Source organism: Notechis scutatus, chromosome 6, assembly GCF_049901735.1.
Source record: "Notechis scutatus isolate UNSWTSFEM ecotype Mainland chromosome 6, rNotScu1.2, whole genome shotgun sequence".
Lineage (NCBI taxonomy): Eukaryota > Metazoa > Chordata > Lepidosauria > Squamata > Elapidae > Notechis > Notechis scutatus.
In genome coordinates this window covers 81,089,842-81,108,398 of record NC_142014.1, presented here as the reverse complement: position 1 = coordinate 81,108,398, position 18,557 = coordinate 81,089,842, and the positions used below count along the sequence as shown (strand labels likewise).

The 18,557-nt window shown below is 48.1% G+C and overlaps 2 protein-coding genes across 2 annotated transcripts in view; both read left to right on the top strand.

Annotated features, from left to right (window-relative positions):
- STRIP2 (striatin interacting protein 2) overlaps positions 1–4,675 on the top strand; it is a 38,473-nt gene extending 33,798 nt beyond the window's left edge. Inside the window, exons 20-21 of the mRNA XM_087968951.1 lie at positions 454–658; positions 2,404–4,675. Of these exons, the coding sequence (XP_087825077.1) occupies positions 454–658; positions 2,404–2,654 (456 nt within the window). The 3' untranslated portion in view covers positions 2,655–4,675. The remainder of the gene's footprint in view (positions 1–453; positions 659–2,403) is intronic.
- Positions 4,676–6,517: 1,842 nt separating this feature from the next.
- On the top strand, positions 6,518–12,759 carry SMKR1 (small lysine rich protein 1). The gene is made up of 3 exons (XM_087968950.1): positions 6,518–6,655; positions 9,678–9,778; positions 11,237–12,759. The coding sequence occupies exons 2-3, from the start codon at positions 9,776–9,778 to the stop codon at positions 11,441–11,443; spliced, it is 210 nt and encodes a 69-aa protein (XP_087825076.1). The 5' UTR covers positions 6,518–6,655; positions 9,678–9,775; the 3' UTR covers positions 11,444–12,759.
- The last annotated feature ends 5,798 nt before the right edge of the window (positions 12,760–18,557 follow it).

Sequence of the window (18,557 nt, the reverse complement as noted above, 5' to 3'; positions counted from 1 at the left end):
CAAGGAAACCACCCAGCTCAGATAGCACCAGGGACCCCAATGTCCTCCTTCTGCTCCTCTGCCTCCTTCTCCTTTTCTCCTCCTCCTCTTCCTCCCTCTTTTTCCTTCCCTCCCTCTCCTTCCTTCCTCCCTCCCTTCCACAAACTGCCCCTCCCTCCTAGCACTGTTGATGTTCCCTAGTTGGGTCATGAAACATCCACAAGGAAACCACCAAGCTCAGAGAGCACCAAGGACCCCACAGTCCTCCTTCCTCCTCCTCCTCCTCCTCCCTGCAAACCCAACTCCCTTCTAGCACTGATGATGTTCCCTAGTTGGGTCGTGAAACGTCTACAAGGAAACTACCTGGCTCAGAGAGCACCATGGACCCCTCCAATCAAAGCCCCCGAGCTACAAATGTTCTTTTTCATTGAAACAAGCTCGGTCTTATTTCTTCCCTTCTGGTCCTCTGGACAGATGCTAGTGGTCTTCAAGTCCGCTCCGATCCTGAAACGGGCCCTGAAGGTCAAACAAGCCATGATGCAGCTCTATGTTCTGAAGCTGCTGAAGATCCAGACCAAGTACCTCGGACGCCAGTGGAGGAAGAGCAACATGAAAACCATGTCGGCCATCTATCAAAAGGTCCGTCACCGCATGAATGACGACTGGGCTTACGGCAACGGTGAGTGTTACACACAAGTGCCCCCCCCAGAGTCCTTCTCATGCCCCTGTGGGAATCGGATTCTGAGGGGGAGGCTGAGCAGCTGACAGGGAGTGGGAGTGTGGCTCTGTTGGTGGTGGTGGAAAAAAATGGGGAAGGGCAAAGTCCGACTGGGCAAAGCAGGGGAGAGGTAGAGCAAGGCAGAGGGAGTTCACCCCCGTCTTCATCCTAGGGCACGCAGGGAGGAACGGAGAAGGGAGCAACGTGGGTTGCCTGGCTTACGGGGGAGGAAAGGGCCCTGATTCCCTTCATTAGCTGCAGCTGGGAACCCTGTTTAAAAAGAGAGGTTGCACGCAGCAAGTTGTTGGGAGCAAATTGTGAATTATCTGGTATTATCGAGGCTTATCTGGGTACCTGGCGTCTTCCCAACTGTGTGTGTGTTTTGCTGGCCTTTCAAGTCTAAAATTCTTCTGCGCTGTCCAGCTAATTGCTGCAGCGTGGTTTGTGTGGATTTTTAGTTACAGTTTATATGTACTTTGCTTTCGGACTGAATTTCCTCCACTTAAAGGCTGTTCTTGGAAGAGTTTTTTCTCCAGTTGAAGGTAACTGGACATTGGGGGCAAAGTTGGAGGTATTAAAGGGACTTTTCTGACTTATGTGACTGTGTTGCCTTTGTGCCACGCCCCTTGGGGTCATCACACCCCTCAAAGGGTAAATCTTGACTGAAGCTCCACTGCGGTTAACTTGAGCATACGAAGAACAGCTGCAGGAATTGGGAAGGTCCAGTTTAAATGAGGACTAGGTTGGGGGGGGCATGTTAGCAATCTTCCAGTGTTTGAGGGGCTGCCCCAAAGAAGAGGGGGTCAATTTATTTCCCAAAGCACCAGAGGGGACAAGACAAGAAACAACGGATGGAAACTGAAGCCAGGAGAGAAGCAACATGGATATGAGGAGGAAATTTCCTGACCGTGAGAACGATTAACCAGTGGAACAACTTCCCTCCAGAAGTTGTGGATGCTTCAACAGTGGAGGTTTTTAAGAAGAGACTCGACAACCATTTGTTTGGAACGGTAGATGGTCTCCTTGAGGACTACCTGTAGTAGATGGTCATAACTTGAGGACTACCTGTAGTACTCTGAAATTTGGAACGGTGTACTTTCTAAACATTTGGTTTTGGAGAGTCTGTAGGTGGAAATAAGGAAAACTAGAACTAGAACTCACCTTCTCCTGGTGATTGGCCCAAAGTCACCCAGCTGGCTTTAATACCTAAGGGAAAACTAGAACTCACCTTCTCCTGGTGATTGGCCCAAAGTCACCCAGCCAGCTTTAATACCTAAAGAAAAACTAGAACTCACCTTCTCCTGGTGATTGGCCCAAAGTCACCCAGCCAGCTTTAATACCTAAGGGAAAACTAGAACTCACCTTCTCCTGGTGATTGACTCAAAGACACCCAATTGGCTTTAATACCTAAGGAAAAACTAGAACTCACCATCTCCTGGTGTTTGGCTGAAAGTCACCCAGCTGGCTTTAATACCTAAAGAAAAACTACATTTCACCATCTCCTGGTGATTGGCCCAAAGTCTCCCAGCTGGCTTTAATGCCTGTACTAGAACTCACTGTCTCCTGCTTTTCAGCCTGGCACCTTAACCACTAGGCCCAACCTGCTATCCTTCAGCTTCTGTGACGCCCAGGGTTTCAGGCCCTGTGGTCACTGTTTAATCCACATAATCCTGCCTCACTTTCCCCTGTGTGTTTTCGGCACCTAGATATCGACGCTCGCCCTTGGGACTTCCAAGCCGAAGAATGCAGTTTACGAGCCCACATCGAGTCCTTTAATAGCCGGAGATACGACAAGATCCGGGACGCTGAATTTTCTCCGGTCGACAACTGCCTTCAGAGCGTGCTGGGGCAACAATTAGAACTGCCCGAAGATTTCTGCTACTCGTACGAACTCTGGCTTGAGAGAGAAGTATTTTCCCAGCCCATTCACTGGGAAGAACTGCTGTGCTATCAGTGATGGGGAACGGGATTCGAACTCGGCCTTCAGCCGAAAAGTGCTACATTTGGGGGGCGGGGAGAGAGGAAGGGGGAGGTTTGGGGTCTGTGGATGTCTTTCTTCAGGGAATTAACTGCTAGAGGTTGTAAAAAAAGGAATTCTGACTTTTCCAAGCGTTTTCTCCTTTCCCCTCAACGTTACGGGCCTGTAAGCAAAGATAAATTTTATGATTGTTATTATTCCCCATGGTTTTCCCTGATCCAGGTGACATGATCTATATTTAAAGATCCTGTAATGGTGGCTTTGAATGAAGGGGATTCTGTACATCAGCAGTGTGCACCTTTGGCCACTTTAAGATCTGTGGACTTTAATTTCCAGAATTCCCAAATCAGCTGGAGAATCTTGGGAGGGGAATGCTGAGATTTGAAGTCCACGAGTTTTAAAGGGGCCAAGATTGGACACCCCTGCTGTACATCATATATCTCCAAGATTTTGGTTGCTATTATCAATATTTTCTGTGAATAGATACCTGGGCAAACAGATACCTGTAAGCCAGGTGACATCCTAAATCATTTCTCTCACTACAGACAATCTATTGCTGATTCCATCAAACATCAGCAAAATATCATCTAATTATATTTCATAACCAACCTATGAGGATAATCTCTAACTAGCAAGCGGTATTTGTAGAATAATTTTTCAGGATGTAAGGATGAATTAGGGGGCATTTGCCTGTGTCCGATAGGTAAAAATATATTGGACAGACGCAAATTATATACCAAAAATACGTAAAAGCACTGTGCAATTTTCTTCCCTATTTTATTCATGGTGCATATATTTTAAAGAATTTTTCCCAAGTGTTGCAATGCAGTGTTTATTTTAAACTGATGTTTGCAGAAGGTTTGCTGCAATTTTTTGAATGAAAAATGCATCAGGCGTTCAGGAACTGCTCTTACCTGGTTTGGAAATGAAAGCGCCCACGGCTTCGAAAATTGTAGCGGCATGCAAAATATTTACTATAGGGCACCACACGATCATTGTGTTGATAGTGGCTTAATCAGGAATGCATTCAGATCCCTCCATACAGATGTTCTCTCTTTTATTGACAATATTTGAAGCATGTTGCTTGCTTGCTTGTTCACGCATCAAGGATATTTTGCATGTCCTAAAACCTCTTTTCCCAGCGGCAATAACACGGGTTTCCCATGAACAGCTTTATGCTTTGTGTCTGTGTGTGTGTATGTGTGTTTTTCTGCCATGAACACGGGTAGCAAGAAGGAGCAGAAGGGTATTGCACTAAGCAAAGCTTGGTTTATGAGCACAAGAACGAGAGTTAAACACGCTTGTATTCTGACATGCTTGATTGTATGGCTACGTGTAGTTATATGTGTGTGAGACTTTTATCGGCAGCGTTAGTAATATGGCACAGATTTCTCTCTGAAATACAACTAAGAGGATTTTAGGGTTGTTTTTTTTTCACTCTGGCTCATCAGAAAGTGCGTTTTGTCCAAAAGCTGGACGTATTTTCCAGACTGCATTTTCCAGGCGCACAAAAAAGAAAGAAAGACCATCATATATGCAGCATCCTATTTAAAGAAGCGGGCAAATGCAGTGATGAGTATATTTGGCAACCGGGTAAATATGTGGCCTTAAAATTTCCCAGTTCACCAAAATGACTTGACGTGGCACTTTATTCATTCTGTGAAAGTGTTTGCATAAAGTCCAAAAAAAACAAAAAAAAATCACACATCATTTTGTTTGCAATCCTAGTCCAGAACAAACATTTAAGGAATTACCTTGTTTGGAAATGAAAAATATGTGATTTTAAAAATTGTAGCGGCATGCGAAATGTGTGACACCGCGCAATAATTGTGTTGATAGTGGCTTAATGGGAACGCGTTCAAATTCCCCGGTTCTCTGTTATTCCTGCAGAGTGAAAATGTTGATTGCCTAATTGCATTCACAAATTATTTTTTAAGGAAGCGTGTGTGTATTATCCTAAGCACGAGGTGTAAGTCAGAATAAAAATTTAATTCTTAAAACAGTTTTCTTCTTTAGATTATTTAATGATATTTAAATATTTGCTATGCACACCTAGAGAACCAGTATTTTCACTGTAAAAATGGGAGAGCACTTTAAACTACAGGAAAAGCTTTCTGGACAAGTTTGAAATGTTGATTTAATGTACTGTGAAATTAAATGGATCTAAAACAGGGATGTATTATACTGTAAAGCATTAACCTCAAGAGTAACTACTACTGCAGCAGAAGTGCATTTTTTAGTAAAAAATAAATGAAGAAATTCATTTTTCCTTCCTTCCTTCCTTCCTTCCTTCCTTCTCTCCCTCTCTTCCTTCCTTCTTTCCCTCCTTCCCTCTCTTCCTTCCCTTCTCAAATTCTTATTTTCCCTTCCGCCTTAACATAGGTTTTTAAAAAGCTATAAAATTAATGTGCCAGATGGCAACTCTCTCAGCATAAGGCAGCTAAACCATGTTGAAATTCGGATTATCGGATCATCCAAACCTCCTTCCTTTGCCCAGCCTGCGTAAATGTGGTTTTTAATGAAATAAGGACCACATTATCTTTAAAAAGCCATTAACCTTCAAGAAAATTATTATGTTTAGGAGATAGGATCATGTGTATAACAAGCTGCATTTTTAAAAAAATGTTATTTTTAAATTACTCCTGAGGAGTACTAGGAATTTATAAAAAAAAAATTCAGAAGAAAAGGCTAAGAAAAGATTTAGCCTCCATCTCTATGCATGCAATATGTCCAGTTCTGACTGCCCCATCATAAGCCAGCATGTGAGTTTCTGGAATATCACACAGAAAGGAAGGAAAATGAGAATACAGGTAATCCTCTACTTACAAGTTCATTTAGTGGCTGTTCAAAGTTACACCACAGATAATCAGAGTTGGAAGGGACCTTGTAGGTCATCTAGTCCAACCCCCCACCCACCCAAGCAGGAGACCCTACACCATTTCTGACAAATGGGAGTCCAATCTCTTCTTGAAAGTCTCAAGTGATCACTGAAAAAAGTGATTTATGACTGTTTTTCACACTTATGATCATTCCAGCATCTCCAGGGTCATGAGACCAAAATTCCACCGCTTGGCAACTGACTCATATTTATGACGGTCACTGTGTCCCTGGGTTACGTGATCTCCTTTTGCGACCTTCTGACAAGCAAGGTCAACGGGGATGCCTGATTCACTTCACCACTGTGTTACTGGCTTAACAACGGCAGTCATTCACCTCAGAGCTGTGGTGAGAAAGGTCGTAAAATGGGGTAAAATTCACTTCACAACAGAAATTTCGGGCTCAATTGTGGTCGTAATTGTGTTTGTAGCTGAGGGTTGAACTGTGGGGTCCTGGGTGCTCTCTGAGCTTGGTTGTTTTCTTGCAGGACGTTTCATTACCAAACTAGCTAACATCATCAGTGCTACAGGGAGGTAGGGTTTGCTCTGTTTTATACACAAGAGCGTGTGTGCTTGTGTGTATATGTGTGGGTGTGTGCACACACAACTTGCCCTGTCAGTGTTGGTAGGAATGTTCTGGATGGTGGTATGTAAACCTTGATATAAACCAAAAGTCTTCAAATGTGACAGCTTTAAAACTTTGGGACTTCAACTCCCAGAATTCCCCAGCTACCATGACTGGAAGAGGAATTCTGGGAGCTGAAGTCCACAAATCTTCACGTGACTAAGATTGGGCCCATTTGGTTTTTAAAAAAAGACCGCCAAGAAATCGTCCCACAATTATGTTGACGACGCAGGCGCAGGCCTTGCCTTTTTTCTTTTTCCCCCTCCCTCCCGATTAGGGAGGCCCGTTGCCTAGCTACCGGCAGTCGGTCCCTCCCCTTCCCCATGGCAACCGGAGCAGCCGCGGGACAAACAGAAACCCCGCCCACGGAGGGCGGTCGTTGCGGCGGTTGCGGCGCTTTGGGAGGCGGCGGGCGAGACGCGTGTCCCGCGCAGCACGTGGGGACGGGCGGGCTGCGGGTTGGCGGTCGCCCCGAGCAGGTTAGGGGGCCGAGCGGGAGGGGACCAGGGGAGAGAGGCCAGTCGCCCCGGTGCTCCTCCCACCAAACGCGGCTCAGCCGGGGTGTTTGGCCTGGCTGAATTCAGGCGCTGGGTTTGACGTGTTGTCTGAACGCAGAGAATTTGATTTCGGGGGGTTCTCCCTTCCCTCCCGCTTTTCCTTCCTTCCCTGTTTCCTTCCTTTCCTCTTTTGTTTCTCTTTTCCTTCTTTCCCTCGTTTCCTTCCTTCACTCCCTATTTCCTTCCTTTCGTTTCCTTCCTTTTCCTTTTCCCTCATTTCCTTCACTCCCTCGTCCCTTCCTTCCTTGTTTCATTCCTTCTTTTCCTTCTTTCCCTCATTTCCTTCCTTCACTCCTTATTTCCTTCCTTCCTTTCATCTTTTCCTCCCTCCTTTCCAATTATCCTTCCTTCCGTTCCTCGTTTCCTTCCTTCGCCTTTTCTTTCCTTCCTTCACTCCCTATTTCCTTCCTTCCTTTCCTCATTTCCTTCGTTCCTTTTCCTTCCTACCCTCATTTCGTCCATTTTTCCTTCTTTCCCTCATTTTTCCTTCCTTCCTTCCCTATTTTTTCCTTCCTTTCATCTTTTCCTCCCCTCCTTTCCAATTATCCTTCCTTCAGTTTCTCATTTCGTTCCTTCCCCTTTTCTTTCCTTTCTCCCTTCCCTATTTCTTTCCTTCTTGTTTGCTTTCTTCACTCCCTATTTCCTTCCTTTCGTTTCCTTCCTTCTCCCTTTCCCTCGTTTCCTTCGTTCACTCACTACCTCCTTCCTTCTTTCCTTCCTTCCCTCGTTTCCTTCCTTTGCTTCCTATTTCCTCTCTTCCTTTCCCTCCTTCCTTTTCCTTCCTTTCTTTCCTCATTTCCTTCCTTCACTCCCTATTTCCTTCCTTTCCTCCCTTTTTGTCCTTTCCCCCCTTGTTTCCTTTCTTCACTCCCTATTTCCTTTCTTTTTCTCCCTTCCTTTCCAATTTTCTTTCCTTCCTTTCCTCCCTCCCTCCCCTCTGTCCTTTCCTCTCTTCTTTCCTTCCTTCCTTCTTTTGGTGCATTCCTCCCTCCCTCCCTCTGCCTTTAACTACTCCTTCCCCCTCCACAACAACCCTGTGAGGTAGGTTTGGCTGAAAAAGAGTGACTGGCCACCCAGTTGACTTTCATGCCTAAGGCGAGACTTGAACTCACCATCTCCCAGTTTTTCTGCCTTAAGCAGTAAGTCCAACTGGGCCTCCTCTTTAAACTTTGGAGGGGGGGGGAGTTTAAATTAGAAACAACACGGTAAAATGCAACCAAGGGACAAAACTCCTGTTCCAATTGAACAGTAATTATTACTACTTCCTCCACTAAACAGTCTGTTTAGTGACCAAAGTTACAACAGCACTGAAAATACTGAGCTAGGAGTGTTTTTCGCACACATGACCATTGCAGCGTCCCTGGGGTCACGTGATTCCCCCTTTGGCAACCTGGCAACGGGGGAAAGCCAGAGTCACTTAATGACCATGTTGCTTACTGAGTAATCGCAGAGCTCTGCTTAACGATAGTGGCCAGCGAGGTTGTAAAATGAGACAAACTTCAACTGTTTCACTTAGCGATGGAAATGTTGAGGCTCAATTGCGGTCGTTAAGTGGAGGATTACCCCTATCTGTACAATTTAGTCCAGGGGTCCCCAAACTTGGCTGTTTGAAGACTTGTGGACTTCAACTCCCAGAATTCCCAGTGGGAGTTGAAGTCCACCAGTCTTAAAGTGACCAAGTTAGACCATCTGAGGAATTCTGGGAGTTGAAGTCCACCAGTCTTAAAAGTGACCAAGTTAGATCATCTGAGGAATTCTGGGAGTTGAAGTCCACCAGTCTTAAAGCGACCAAGTTAGACCATCTGAGGAATTCTGGGAGTTGAAGTCCCCCAGTCTTAAAAGCGACCAAGTTAGGCCGGCTGGGGAATTCTGGGAGTTGAAGTCCACCAGTCTTAAAGCAGCCAAGTTAGGCCGGCTGGAGAATTCTGGGAGTTGAAGTCCACCAGTCTTAAAGCGACCAAGTTAGGCCATCTGAGGAATTCTGGGAGTTGAAGTCCACCAGTCTTAAAGCAGCCAAGTTAGGCCGGCTGGGGAATTCTGGGAGTTGAAGTCCACCAGTCTTAAAGCAGCCAAGTTAGGCCGGCTGGGGAATTCTGGGAGTTGAAGTCCACCAGTCTTAAAGCAGCCAAGTTAGGCCATCTGAGGAATTCTGGGAGTTGAAGTCCACCAGTCTTAAAGCAGCCAAGTTAGGCCGGCTGGGGAATTCTGGGAGTTGAAGTCCACCAGTCTTAAAGCAGCCAAGTTAGGCCATCTGAGGAATTCTGGGAGTTGAAGTCCACCAGTCTTAAAGCGACCAAGTTAGGCCATCTGAGGAATTCTGGGAGTTGAAGTCCACCAGTCTTAAAGCAGCCAAGTTAGGCCGGCTGGGGAATTCTGGGAGTTGAAGTCCACCAGTCTTAAAAGTGACCAAGTTAGATCATCTGAGGAATTCTGGGAGTTGAAGTCCACCAGTCTTAAAGCAGCCAAGTTAGGCCGGCTGGGGAATTCTGGGAGTTGAAGTCCACCAGTCTTAAAGCGACCAAGTTAGACCATCTGAGGAATTCTGGGAGTTGGAGTCCACCAGGCTTAAAGCAGCCAAGTTAGACCATCTGAGGAATTCTGGGAGTTGAAGTCCACCAGTCTTAAAGCGACCAAGCTTTTGGGGAGCCCTGGTTTAGGCTTTTCAAATGGTGGTTTTTTTTTTTGTTGTTTTTTTTTTTGTGCATTTTATTTAGCTTTTGAAATGATTGTTTGCATGTTTCCCTTGTTACGCTGCTGGCCTTATAATAAAGATTTGATTGACGGCCCATTATTCTGCAGAAAACAAATGATGTTGTGCCGGGTGCAGCCTGCAGTTTATCTCTTTATCAGAAATTTAATACTTTAATTTTCTATACTTTAATTTTCTACCGTGTAAAGGGGCCTTAACCGGCTTTCTTTTGTGTGTGTTTGTTTTCCTTAACAGAATAAGGGAGATAAACTGAGTTTGGAATCCGATCCAGGGATCTTGGTTTGAAAGGGGACACGATGCTCCTCAGGTCACCTGCATAAAAGGATGACACCATGGTAACGTATACCTCCCCGAGCTTCACCTGTGGAACAGGTAGATCAGATTTGCCCTTTTCTGGCCACAGAGGGAGGGAGAGCCCAGCCTGCAGGTAGTCCTTAACTTACGACCACAGCTGAGGCCCGAAATTTCTGTGCCTAAGCGAGACAATCGTTAAGTGAGTTTTGTCCCATGTTTACGACCTTCCTTGCCACAGTTAAGGGAATGACTGCCGTTGTTAAGTGAGTCACACAGTTGTGAAGTGAATCTGGCTTGCTGGAAGGTCGCAAAAGGGGTTATGTACTTTTATTTATTTGATTGTGATCCGGCCTTCATTACTTTAGAACTTGAGGCAGTGAGCATACAGAAGAGTCCTCCTCCTCCTTCCTATTTAACCCACAACAACCCTGTGAGGTGGGCTGGGTTGAGAGGGACTGGCCCAAAGTAAACCCACCAGCTTTCATCTCTAAGGCAGGACTAGAACTCATCATCTCCTGATTGGCCCAAAGTTCCCCCATTGGCTCTCATGCCTAAGGCAGAACTAGAATTCACCGTCTCCTGGTGATTGGCCCAAAGTCACCCAGCCAAATTCCATAGCTACGGCAGGACTAGAACTCATTGTCTCCTGATGATTGGCTGAAAGTTTCTCATTGGCTCTCATGCCTAAGGCGGAACTAGAACTCCTTGTCTCCTGGTGATTGGCCCAAAGTCACCCAGCCAGCTTTCCTGCCTAAGGCGGGACTAGAATTCCCTGTCTCCTGGTGATTGGCCCAAAATCACCCAGATGGCTTTGATGCTTAAGGCGGGACTAGAACTCACAGTCTCCTGGTGATTGGCCCAAAGCCACCCAGATGGCTTTCATTCCTAAAGCGGGACTAGAACTCCCAGTCTCCTAGTGATTGGCCCAAAGTCACCCAAATGGCTTTGATGCTTAAGGCAGGACTAGAACTCCTTGTCTCCTGGTGATTGGCCCAAAGTCACCCAGATGGCTTTCATTCCTGAGGCGGGACTAGAACTGAGGCCTAGAACTGTCTCCTGGTGATTGGCCCAAAGGCTTTGATCTTGGGGACCCAACCAGCTGGTGATTGGCCCAAAGCCACCGCTTTCATTCCTGAGGCGGGACTAGAACTCAATCTCCTGGTGATTGGCCCAAAATCACCCAGATGCCTAAGGGGTGATTGGCCACCCAAAGCTTTCATTCCTGAGGGGACTAGAACTCCAGCTGGTGATTGGCCCAAAATCACCCAGATGGCTTTCATTCCTGAGGCGGGACTAGAACTCACCGTCTCCTGGTGATTGGCCCAAAGTCACCCAGCCAGCTTTCCTGCTTAAGGCAGGACTAGAACTCACCGTCTCCTAGTTTCTAAGCCAGCTCCTTGACACCTGCAGAAAACTGGCTCTCAGTTATCAGGCCCCCTTCGTTCTGCCCTACAAAATGGTGGGTTTTTTGTGTGCTTGTGTGTTTTTGTGCCCCACAGGGAGGCAAGAGCAAAGGCAAGGGCTCGGGGAAAGGCAAAGGCAAAGGTGGCAAGAAATCCAAGAAGGCCGTCGTGGAGGTGGATATTCTGAGCCCAGCGGCCATGCTGAACCTCTACTACATCGCCCACAATGCCGCCGCCTGCCTGGAGTTCCGTGGCTTCCCGTGGCCGGGCTCTCTGAAGAAGAAAGGCAAGAAGAAGAAGTAGCAGCCCCACGGGGGCAAGATGGAAGACCCCCACCAGGGGTCCCTCGGCGGAGGTCCCGTCGGGGGCAGGAGGACCCTAAGCGAATTGTCTCGGGTTTGCCGTGGCGCTTGCGGTCCTGACAAAGTAAACCTCGCTTTGAGCTACCGCCGTGGCACCCGGCGTGGTGTTTCCCGCGGAAAACCTTCCCCACGGCCCCCACTGCCACCGGGTCTGGATCCCGTGTGTGAGGGGCAGCCTCTGCGCCAAGCCCCGGCGTCCAAGACATCGCGCGATGCCTTCCTGCAGAGGCTTGGAGACGTCTTCCTTCCACGTTGTCATCGCTTGGCGGGTGTGACTCAGTGCAGGCATCCCGGGCCGGGTGGGGTTTCCCCCTGGTCGCCCATGGGAGCTTCAGGGCTGCTGGGATACCGTTCTTTTCAATCGGGGTTCCTCCGTAAGCCACGATTCCACGTGGAGGCTTGTCGGCAAGTTTCCATCGAGCATCCTGGCTGCTGAGGAGTCGCCTAGCCACCCCCTCTTCTCAGGTAGCCAGAAGAGGCGTGGTCCGTTGTAGAGAAGGTTCCTGAACCCTCTGCAAAATTGCCAAGAGGGTTCTGCAGCAGGGATCTCTGTCCTTTGGGACCGGTCCTGGCTAGATCTTGGCTTAAGTGGAAGTCACATCCCCCTCCCATCCTAGGCTGTTGCTCAGTGGCCACGCGAAAGGCCTGGCCTCCATTTATTACTGGGACGGAAGAAAGAAATAATGTTGTGTGCGCAACTCCCATCAGTGGAGGGAAAGTGCACCCTCATTGCACTAAATCGGGTCCCCCCTTTGCCCAAAGATGAGATTTTAAAGAATGGCTCTCATACCCGGCGGGGGAAACTGCCCTGCAAAATTTTCTCCCAGACAGGAGGTTGGTCGGTTCGGGATGCTGCTTGGATTACTGTCTCCTTCTCATTGTGTGTGTGTGGGGGGGCGTTAAAATGTCAAATGGGAAATCTCACCTGCGAAAGACCCACCTTTGATAACTGATCTTGGGCAAAGCCTGGCTAGACCCACGTTTGCGCTTCAGGGGTGTCATGTGGGGGGGATTGTCCAGTCCAGATGTTTTCGCCACTCTTGCAAAGTCCAGCTGATGCGTAAGAGCATCGTTCTCCCAACCCGGTTGGTGAGCAGATGGCTTGACAAGGCCAGGAGAGCCTTGGTCGATTCAGAGTGCAGGCGCCCTGGGGAAACACAGAAGGGTGCAGGGTGTCACAAGGTCAACGCAACTGCTGAGCCACCCAAGGGCGATGGTTGCAGCGCCCAACTTCACACCTTTTAAGGCCCCTGCCTTGCTCGCTAATTTTGCAATTCGATTTGTGCTTTCCTAAGCGAGAAAAATGTGACGTTGAGAGGCCTGGGTAACTACTTCCCCGGATCTGCTTTTGACCTGTGTCCTATTACTTGTATTGCGTTCCTTCTACACACAACGCGCTGAGATATGGTGCAAGCCAATATCTGCTGGTTTGCGTCCGTGGTATCACTATGGCGCCCCCGTCCGCGCTTATTTCTGATGGTTCTGCCTCCGTTCGAAAGCCGAACGGCGTATTTTGTTGTGTGTTGTGGGTTATCCCAAAGTTTTTAAAAAGAATTTTTTTTTTTTCTTAAGTATCTCATTTTCGTATTCATGTTCGGGGATTCCGTATCATAATTGCTTCCAGTATAAAAAAGATAAGCTATTACCGCGCAGAATCCCCAAACGTTAATATGAAAAAATAAAACCTATAGAATTTCTGGTCTGTTGGATCAGTGCCAGTTTTGGGAAGCATTTTGGAGCAAGTGAGGCTGGAGTTTGGGGGGGGGAGTTTAAGAAGATGGCCCATGAAAGACCCTGGAGAAGAAAGTTGGAAGCTAGCAGATTGGGACAAAAAAAAAAGGGTGGCTTGGAGAATAGGCAGACAAGATTATCCCAGTGGTCTAACAAGGTCAGGAAACAGGTGGCCTTTTAAGGGCCAGTCAAGTATCTGACTTGCAATGTCCTAATCCAACCTTGGCAACTTTAAGACTTGTGGACTTCAACTCCCAGAATTCCTCAGCCAGCAAAGCTGGCTGAGGAATTCTGGGAGTTGAAATCCACAAGTCTTAAAGTTGCCAAGGTTGGACACCCCTGTCCTAAAGTGTTGGGCGTCTCTGAAAACTTCCCCAGGGAGACTGAACTTAAAAGAGTTGAGTGACACCATTCCTGGATACTCTAGTGGCCCTGTTGCTTTTTTTTATTCAGCAGCTAAAATGGAAAATAGACAGGTTTTCCCACGCCCTGAAGAAACTTTTATTTGGCAGGGCCTTCTTTGCACATGTTATCAAGGTAACCACAACCCCAAACTCACTATTTTGGATCAAGAGGCTTCCGGTGCTGACGTGGTCGTTGCTTTTTTGCCTGCTTTAAACCCCCCAGAACCAGACTTTTGCGGGGTTTCTCTTAAGACACACACACACAAAAATTGGTTTTTATTGTTAAAGGGCCACCAGTTGCAGGTGGTTTATTTATTCTGCGTTGGCCTCGGTGCGAAGTGTTTTTGCTTTGAGATTTCTCCTATAAGGGTGTGGGTGCTATTCCTGAACTGGGAACAGGCTAACTGTTAAGAAGTACAAAATGCAGAAGTTGATAGCAAAATATTTAAGGTATTATTCATTGTTAATTTAATTTCCTAACTGTATTTTTTTTTTTAACGTGTAAAAAATGTTTGGAGGTAATAAAACTTCAGCCAGTGTTGGTTCGTTAATACAGGAGTTTGAATGCTTTTCAAGGCTTTTGGGGCAGACTACGGCAGCGTCTTACGTGTCCAGCTAATGGAGGCAGGGGTGGACGGTCAAGGGCTGTCCTGTAACTAGCACAGTGTGGACTTCAACTCCCAGAATTCTCCAGCCAGCAAAGCATAATTGGCTGGAGAATTCTGGGAGTTGAAGTCCACAACTCTTAAAGTTGGCAAGTTTGGAGATCTCTGCGCTAGCCTATCCTAGTAACCATAAACCTGGACTCTGATTAATACACAAGAGACACACACATAACAGAAAGCTGAAGTGCACTATTAACATTTTATTAGATCATTTGATCAGGCATGATATTCCCCTCTGGAAAAAAAAATCGGGGCCAGCCAAAAGAGACCCCGCGCCAGCGCCAAGAAATCGAACACAAAACACCAACGCTACACACCCTTCCTTTCCAGCCGGTCAGGTGTGGATCAGCTCCGGAGCTGGGCAGCCGCTTCCCTGGTGGCGGGGCCGAGGCCGCCCGCCCGGGAGCGCCCGCTGCTTTCCCTCGCCAGGGCCGGGCGGTGGTGTGTTGCCCTGCGCCGCGTGGCCCCCACCTGGCAGTGCGCTTCTCGGCACGAGGCAGCTGGGTTGGCTAAGGAGCCCGGCCGGCCAGGCGAGGGGAAGGCAGCGAGGGCCCTGCCGGGCTGGGGCGGAAAACCCGCTTGGCAAGGGGCCAGGGAAGCCTGCGGGCGGAGGACCAAGTGCGCTGGGAGGCAGAGATTCGGCCGAGGCCGTCAGACGGAGAGACAGCTGGCCTGTGGCTGCCCAGCTCCCTTTTCCTGCCACTCAGCGGCCTCCGCTCGCACCGCCCAGGCTCCACTCAGGTGTCCGGCTGGGGCTCCGCGCGCCTCTGCGGCTGTCCGAGCTGCTGCGCCTGAGCCTCCGGTGCTGCTGCTGCCGTTTGCTCTTCCTTTTTGCCTTTCCCTTCCCGAGGCAACGCGGGACTGGAGCCGTGCGGAGCCGCGCCGGCGGTAGCAACTCGACTCAGGGGGCCTCCGAGGGGAGGGGAAGGAGGAGAAGAAGGGGGGAAAGCCGGGGGTCGATTCCCAAAAAATTGGAATTCCGATTTTAATCGGAAGAATATCATGTCTGGATAGAGCGGAAAAGCATTAAAAGGTAGTCCCGGACTTACAACCTTTCTGTCAACTCATAAAATATTTCTATGGTCTTTTTGGAGTTGCCAACAGAAAGGGAGGGGGGAGCAGTGCGGCAGCTTGCAAACCGAAAGTGCATTCCATCAATGTTTCCAAAGATAGTAACTAGGTGACTGAAGTTTCTGCCATGCAAAATTCTAACCGGAGAGAGAGCCTGATTGATGACTCTGGGCTATGGATGTGTCCCATTGGAGGATATGAATTATGATACATCCGGGGGTGGGGGGAGGGAAACCAGGGTCAAGGGTGACAATGAATGATGCGTCTCGGAGTCGGCTGCACCCAGGCAGTGCCGGACATGTTTACTTCCAATAAATCATTTTTAAGTTTTGGAAGTTTGGCTCAAGACAAGATTTAAATGGGAGTCCCTGCCAGAATCCTGACAGGAAGCGTGTCCTTCCCAATCCACGTATCCTGGTTAATGAATCAACCCATTTTTGGAATTTGGCCATTGCATCAGGGGCGGGGGTTCAAAAATCCCAGCAACCGGTTCGCTACCCAGTTGCTGGATGAACGTGGCCATGGTGGACTTGGCCTACCGGAACTCCGGAAACAGGCCTGTTTCTGGCTTCCAGTGGGCCTTCAGAGCCCGCGGCGCGGAAGGCCGTTTTCGACCTCCCAGAGGCCCGGGGTAGGCCTTCGGACCCTCATTTTATGCCTTCCTAAGGGTCTGGAGGCCTCCCCCGAGCTTCTGGGAGGTCGAAAATGGCCTCCCCCGGGCTCTGGAGGCCAACTGGAAACCGGCCCGTTTTGCAACTTCCGGTTTATCCACGAGGGCTGTTTTTCCCCCTCCCAGAGCCTCCGCGCAGACCCTGCACTTACCTGCATGGAAAAAATGGGCTGTGTGGAGGAGACTCCTGGCAGGGGTGGGTGTGGCCAGCCGGTCAGTTGAAATACTGGTTCCGCGAACCAGACGGAAACTTAACACCCAGTTCACTCAAACCGGTCCGAACCGGTCGAATTCCCACCCCCTGAATTGCATTTCAATCATAGCCCAGCCAAACAGGGTTTGGTTTGCACGAAGGGTTTGGGTTAGGGTGATTGTTTGAATCCTGTGACCGTAATTGCAATGGTCGTTAAGTGTGAAAAAGGTCATTCAGTTGCTTTCTTTGGTGCCGCTGGGACTTTTGAACCGTCCTTAAAATGAAGAGAGAGATGCAAACGACCCTTTTCCCACAGCCTCACTGGTTCCAAAATCAGAGGCACCACTTCCACTCTCAAAAAAAAGAAAAATTATGAACTAACAACCATTAGCTGTTTCCAAGGATATTTTTTTAAAAAAAACCAACCCCAAACCAACATCATTTGTCAAGCTACGGTTTGATGCCGGTTACGGATAATATTTTAACAGAATTATTTCCAACGAACATTCAGAACCACAGTCCAGATGCAGGCAGGGTTACTGGGTTGTTGTCCCCCCCCCCAAAAAAAGGCAACTGGTCTTCACAGCAATACAGGTAAGTCCTCGACTTACGACACAGGAACCTGAAAATTCTGTTGCTAAGCAAGATGCTTACATGAGTTTTGCCCCGTTTTACGGCCCTGCCTTGCCTCGTTGGTTAAGGGAATCACCGCAGTTGTATTAAGTTAGTGACCCGGTTGTTAAGTGAATCAAAGCTTCCCCGTTGACTTTGCTTTGTCAGAAGGTCGCAAAAGGGGATCACTTGACCCCCCCCCCCAGGATACTGTGACCGTCATAAATGTGAGTCGGTAAACAACGGTCTGAATTTTGATGACATACATCAGTGATCCCAACCTTTTTTATGCCGCGCCCGGTACCGGCATTAGCTGGCGCCGCCATCTTTTTTTGATGAAAAGTGCTTCGGTGAGCTTTCTACCGGAAAAGCTCACCGGAAGCGCTGATACCCGCCATCTTTTTGATGAAAAAGTGCTTCCGGTGAGCTTTCTACCCGAAAAGCTCACCGGAAGCACTTTTCATCAAAAAGATGGCGGCGCCAGCAACCAGCGGCCCGGTAGGACTTGTTCCGCGGATCGGTACCAGTCCCGGACCGGTGGTTGGGGACCCTGACATACATGATCCTGGGGAGGCTGCAATGGTCGTAACTTTTAAAAACAGTCATAAGTCACTTTTTTTCAGTGATATCATTTTGAACAGTCACTAAATGAACTGTTGTAAGTTGAGGACTACCTGCACTTCATGGTTTGCAGAGATCCTTGACTTACAAAAGCTTGCTTAGTGACCGACGTTACGAAGGGACTTAGGACCATTCCTCGCACTTATGACCGTTGCAGCTTTTCCAGGGTCACGTGATGAAAATTCCGATGCTTGGCAACTGACTCGTACTTATGACAGCTGCAGTGCCCCGGTGTCACTTGATCCTTCTGCGATCTCTATGAGAAGCAAAGTCAAGGGGGAAGTTGGATTCACTTAACAACCAGGTTACTAACCGTTGCACTGATTCACTTAACCAATGTGGCAAGAAAAGTCGTAACCTAACTCACTTAACTATTTTCTCACTTTGCAACCGGAAAATTTGGGCTCCGTTGTGGTCGTAAGTCGTAAGGACTTCCTGTATTGGGGATTTTGCTCATGCGTGAGACACACCAGCTATGAGTGGTGCGGTGGCCTAGAGGTGGAGCTCTTGCCTCACCATCATTAGGCTGTGGGTTCAATCCTAGGTAGAGGCAGATATTTCTTCTGGGCGCAATGAGAATATTTCTCCTGAAGAAAACCCACACTGGTGACAGGAAGGGCATCCGGCCAAATCACTCTCTGCTCCATTCAGTTGCCCAGACTCCACCCGTCGATAAATTAGATGATGAGAATATTTCTGGGCACACTGAGAATATATCTGCTGAACAAAACTCCACACTGGTGACAGGAAGGGCATCCGGCCAGTAAAACATTCTGCTAGCTCCAATCAGTTGCTCAGACTCCAACACCCCCCCACAAAGGAATTATGGGATTGTTAAAAGAAGATGTGAGACACATGAACTAGGACATGGCCTTTCTTGGGAATGAAGAGCTGGCTATGGACAAGAATATTTAGAGAGAATATGCCCCCATCAGCATTTCAAAATTTTATTTTTTAAAAAATGGACCGGAAACCAGAACTTCAAAGAAAGGCCAGTTGGTTGGAAGAGAAGGAACTTTTAATTTCTGATATACAGCTGCAGCGCTGAGTGTGGGGTCCTCCCCCCCCGCCAACCACACTGTTTACAC